This window comes from Fukomys damarensis, unplaced genomic scaffold, assembly GCF_012274545.1.
Source record: "Fukomys damarensis isolate Sample0158 unplaced genomic scaffold, DMR_v1.0_HiC HiC_scaffold_30, whole genome shotgun sequence".
Taxonomy (NCBI): Eukaryota; Metazoa; Chordata; class Mammalia; order Rodentia; family Bathyergidae; genus Fukomys; species Fukomys damarensis.
In genome coordinates, this window is record NW_022900942.1 from 3,458,850 (window position 1) to 3,464,987 (window position 6,138).

The 6,138-nt window shown below is 37.1% G+C and overlaps 1 protein-coding gene across 1 annotated transcript; it reads left to right on the forward strand.

The window, feature by feature from the left end:
* Positions 1-2,019: 2,019 nt before the first annotated feature.
* Positions 2,020-2,988, forward strand: LOC104851107 (olfactory receptor 7A10). The gene has a single exon (XM_010608265.1). The coding sequence runs from the start codon at positions 2,020-2,022 to the stop codon at positions 2,986-2,988; it is 969 nt and encodes a 322-aa protein (XP_010606567.1).
* Positions 2,989-6,138: the final 3,150 nt, after the last annotated feature.

The window sequence follows — 6,138 nt, forward strand, 5'->3', positions numbered from 1 at the left end:
TTAAAATTTTTATTTTCCAAAATTTTATCATGTTTATGAAAATACACAACTGAACAAATCAGTTAAGATTTTCATTCAATTTGATCTCACAATTTAGTTGCAAAAGTAGAAAACAATGAAATAAATGTGCTTCTGTTATAATGCCCCCTGGTATAAATCCTATAAAGGAAGATTATAAATTTTCTGGATAGGTGCTGGCTATCATAGAGTCTCACATCATGAGCAATCCTGCAATCAGTGGTAACTGAGCACCTGTATTATAAATTGGGAATAATCTTTCAACTGTCATGTTGAATTTAATTTTCTGATATTTTGTGTAGGATTTTTGCAACTGTGTTCTTCAAAGGCATTTCCTTCTAGATTCCTTGTCTCTCCAATTGTCTCATAATATACTGCCTTAAGTCTAACCTAGAGTGTGAAGTAAGGGGGGATCCACCTTGATCCTGGGACACCTATGAAATCAAAATACTGTGTGGTTCTACTTAAATATTAAAAGCAGTCAACTCGTAGATGCACAGGATAGAATGATGTTATCAGAGAAGTGGACTAGAGGAAAATGTGGACAGTAGTTTAAATGGTTTAAAAATATTAGGTGTAGGGAAAGTGGGAAGGGTAGGGGAAAGGAAATAAGGGAAAAGAAAAAAATATGAGAAAATGAAAAACTGGAAATAAAGTGTTTGTAAATGGGGAGGGGAGAAGGGGGTGAAGGGAGGGCAGGGACAAGGGGAAAAAATGAGAATCAAATGTGAAGGTACAGGATCCCAGGAATGAATGTAACTGTATTGTATACCTAGATTGTACCAATAAACTCAATAAATAATATATATATATTATATATAAATTTGTTATTTTAAATAATTAGTTTTTTACACATTGTAGAACATCCTAACTAGTACTGATAATATATTATTCAAGTCAAAGATTCCAATACAGAAAGATCTGATGTTAAGAGCTCTTACAACAAAAAAGGCAAAGGGACACAGGGACATTCTGAGAGGTGATAGTGGTATGTGAAATTCTGATTGTGTGTGAACTCCCCAACTGTACACAATACATTCACATAGTTCTTCATTGAGGAATTATACCTCAACAAAGCCAGATAAAATAAACGAAAAAGGCATAACATGGAAACAAAGGAACTGCTGCATTTGAAAATCTTAACATGTCAGCAGCTTCAGCAGCCTACCACCTTCTTCAGCATTCTCAAGCATGATGGCTCATTCATCTCCCTCTTTCTCATCTTGGTTGCCACATCAATGATTTTAGAACTTTTATGAATGAAACAAGCAATTTGTTTAGGAAAATTGCACTGGTCATTCTTTCCACCAACTACATAAATCTGTAAGATGCCCAAGTGTCACCCTAAAAAATTTCTTTGAAGTCCCAATTGAAATGTATCGTGTATACCTGTCACCCCAAAAGATACCATCTCTATCAATTCTTTGTACTTAATGCCTGTGTTTTCCTCTGATTAATTATTAACATAAATATGTCATATGATTTAATATTTTTACAGACACATAAAATTGTGCAAACTTATGGATTGTCCTGTAATATTTAGATACATGTGTATACTGTGTAGTGTAAGTAGTGTTAAAACCAAGTGAAATCTAACTATTCCTTCAAATACCTATTAATATGTCAGTTCTATTTAGTGAAAATATCTGAAGTCTTTTTCTTGGGTCCCTTTTTGTACTTAGGCTTTTGAAAAGCTAGGCATTAAAACCAGGGACTCACACATGCTAGGTAAGTGCTTAATCACATGAAAATGTTGTTTAATCATATTCTTGCTCAATGATTGAATACAATGAACTTCTACATTTCAGCAATATGTGTTTGGAACTCAATTGAGATTACTCGTGATCATGAAACAGTTGGTCATTAAAGCTGTAGAGTACACATTATATCGAGTAAAAGGTAGAGAGAAAAATAGAAATTCCTAATCCAGGATGGCACAAGGGATGCTTTTATGAAGACAAGATACAAAATTTTGCAATGTTAATTTTATCTTTACAGCATATGGAATCAAAAAATGACACAAGAGTTTCAGAATTTCTTCTTCTGGGATTTTCAGAGGATCCAGAACTGCAGGCCCTGATATTTGGACTTTTCCTCTCCATGTACTTGATCACCCTGCTCGGCAACTTGCTCATCATCCTGGCCACAGTCTCAGACTCCCATCTGCACACCCCCATGTACTTCTTCCTCTCCAACTTGTCATTTGTAGATATCTGTTTTACATCAACCACCATGCCAAAGATGATGGTGAATATCCAGAAGGGAAGCAAGGTCATAACTTATGAAGGCTGCATCACCCAGACTTATTTTTTTACATTGTTTGTGGGGTTGGATAACTTTCTCTTGGCTGTGATGGCCTATGACCGTTTTGTGGCCATCTGTCACCCTTTGCACTATACAATCATCATGAAGTCCCAGCTCTGTAGATTGCTTGTTTTGACATCCTGGATCATGAATGCCCTGAATTCTTTGTTACAGAGCTTAATGGTGCTCCGGCTGTCCTTCTGTATAAACTGGAAAATCCCACACTTTTTCTGTGAACCTAATCAGTTGGTTGATCTTGCTTGCTCTGATACTTACCTCAATTATATGGAGTTGAATTTGATAGCTGGACTGCTGGGTGGTGGAACACTTGCTGGCATCCTTTATTCTTACTCCAAAATAGCTTCCTCTATATGTGCAATCTCATCAGCTCATGGAAGGTATAAAGCATTTTCCACCTGTGCATCTCATCTCTCAGTTGTCTCCTTATTTTATTGTACATTACTAAGTGTATACTTCAGTTCTGCTGTCAATAAAAATTCACCCTCAAGTGCAGCAGCCTCGGTGATGTACACTGTGATCACTCCCATGCTGAACCCTTTTATCTACAGTCTGAGAAATAAAGACATAAAGAGAGCTCTGAAAAGTCTCTTTGACAGAAGAATTATACAATCATCTATTGTCCTGGGATTAAAGAAGCTGTGTTAATCAGAGTTCAATGCTTTAGTGCAAATATTAAAATATTTTATCATATTGTGGAAGTAATGTTTTGTCTTTTGTTACACTCATATTCAGCTTGTGCTCACAGTGCTGCTATAGTCAGTGGCAAAACTTATTATGAAACACATGTTTCCAGGGGAAGGCTACAAGGAAAGGCATTTGAACTGATTAAATAAATTGATCTCTGAATGAGAGAAGTGTTTTTCTATTATAAGACAAACACTCATTATATATTAGATTCATATAAAATATTTTTCATATTTTTGTCTTTATTAAGTTTATTGGTACAATTTAAGTATACAGTATAGTTTCATTCACCACTGGATAGTCTACCTTTCCATGACTTGTCTTGGTTCATATTTTTCCCCATTCCCCAGGTCTCCTTTCACCCCCTCCCCCCTTCCCTGTTTAAAAAAACATTGTTTGTTTTTTTTTTTTTGTGCTTTTGGGGGGGGGTTGTTTGGTTTGGTTTGGTTTGGTTTGGTACCAGGGATTAAACTTGGGTCCTTGTGCTTGTGAGGTAGGAGGCTGAACCACTGAGCTAAATCCTGAGCTAAAAAGACATTGTTTCCATGTTTTTCCTTTTTACATATTTTTTTCTTTTCCCTTTTTAACGTTCCCCTGCCCCTCCCACTTCCTCTACTCTTTTAGAACTTTTCTTCCTATTCCATTGGTGCAAGCGACCCCTTTACCCAGGCCTCCTGGTAACCAGCAGACCAGTGAGTTCCAGAGTTGCATGAAGCCATTGACATGAGCCCCTCCCCCACCCAGACCTTCCAGCCACCAAGGGACTGGTGAAGACCTGAGCCACACCAGCACTTCCAGGAACTTAACACAAACCACCACCACCCCCATGCCTCAGATTTCCTGGCTATGTCTGTTCTTCAGCTATATGACAAAGGAACAGAGAGCCTTAAAGGCCATTGCCCTGAGCTAGAGCACCAGTGAATAATAGTAAGAGGGCCTTACTCCTTCTAAGTCCTCATCCTGAAAGATAATTTTCCTATATCAATTAGTTTATGCATTATAAACATATTTTGGACTAGTCTTTACTTTCATTTTATTTCATGAACTTAAAGGTGATAGATGAATAACTACCACAAATTGTCATTTTCTAAGCTGTTTTGATTCTATAGTTGTTGCTGATGGTATCACTTGGGCTGCTGTAATTGATCTAGTCAGTTATCTTTCCTGGTATAATGAAAATGAGATTGCCCAGAGTTATTAGTCACTCAAATTCTAAAGATCAACCATACTGGAAATACCTCTGAGAAACAATCATTCCTTAAGGGTTCTAAGTGCAAGCAAATAGAAATGAAAAGACATTTAAAGAAGACACAGTCTTCCAGCTTACCAAAGGCAAATTCTGGGGAAAGGAGATGGAAAAGTGTGATAATCAACCAGCTGCACAATTGAAAATGATAGCACAGGAAGTAAAAATCAGTGAAGGAGGTCTAGAAATACTCAAAACAGAAATAATTTCCCAGAAAAAAACAAGATTATAAACTCTAGATTGGAAATAGATTAAACAATTAGGTGAATTCAGGACCATGATGGAAGGCATAAATGCTCAACATAGGAAAGAAATGGAAACCATGAAGGCCCGGCATAAGAAAGAAATGGAATCCATGAAACAGATTCAAACTGATATCCAGGAGATTAAAAATTCTATTAAAAGTACACATGGCAGACTAACCCAATCTGAAGACAAAATATCAAATATAGAAGACAGGATGGTGCTCAGTGACCATGAAAAGTGAGATCTCTTAAAAGTAGTAAGAGACAATGAGAATTCAACCCATCAGCTCCTATATGACACAAAGAAGAATAATACAAAATTAATCAGAGCCCAAGAAAAAGCAGGAGAAAGCACAAATAACATAAAAAACTGTTCACAGATGTAATAAATAGAAAAACTTCTCAAGCAAAGCAAAAAAACCTGACATACAGGTAAATGAGGCATACAGGTAGGACTTCAACTGGTTATGATTTTTTTAAAATCTACACCTAGACATATAATAAACAAGATCCCAGAAACCCAACAGAAGTACAAAGTACTACAAGCAGTTAGGGAAAAGAAACAAATTACATGCAAAGGAAAGCCCATTAGAATCACAACATATTTCTCAAGACAAGGAGAGCCTGGAGTGAGGTTTTTCAAGCTTTACTTTTTTTTTCCTCCTTGAGTTTATTGGTAGATTTTAGACATACAGTACAGTTACATTCATCATTGGATCTTGTACCTTTACATGACAGGTCTTCATTTTTATTGTATCCCCTTATACCTGCCCTCCCTTCAGGCCCTGGTTTTTCAAGATTTAAAAGAAAACAACCTCCAACCGAGGCTTATGTATCCTGAAAAACTATCTTTCAAAATTGATGGAGAAATAAGACACTCTCATGACAAGGAACACCTGAGAAACTACATGAAGACCAAACCAGCACTCCAATTTTTTTTATATCCTAGAAAAAGACTGTGAAGGTCACAATTTCATGAGACCCAACAGAACAATTCCAATAGACAAAATTATAAAGGGAAAGGGAGAAAAATCAAAATGAACCAAAAGCAGGAATATAACATGACAATGACAAGTCAATACATATTAGTTATCACAACCAATGTCAATGGCCTCAATTCACCAATCAAAAGAAATATACTGGTTTTCCTGTGGGTGTCATTGATTGATCTGGACCCACTGCCAGGAGTGTGAGTTTTGGGAAAGCAGCTGGCGTGGACTTCAGATCTCCCTCTGCTGTCCGGGCCTGATCTACAAGCCCATATAGCCACAATGGTGGGGGCCATTGATTGCTCCAGACCCAGTGCCAGCGAGTAGCTGCCTGGGAACTGCTGAACACTGCCCCCCACTGGCTCTCAGATCCCTGATTGTGCCACTCCTTGGATATACTCTACAGACACATGGCTGGCTATAAAGGATGGTGATTGATCCTATTGTGTTCCTGATTGTATTGAATGGGATAAAGGATAGGGATTGATTTAATGAGTTATTGTCTAAACTATGAAAATGAGAATGTCTATAACGCATTAGAGACTCAAAGGCTGGGATGCAAGGATATCAGGAAGATTTAATGACCCAGAGATTCAATCAAGGGCAACACAACAGCAAAAAATAAACATGA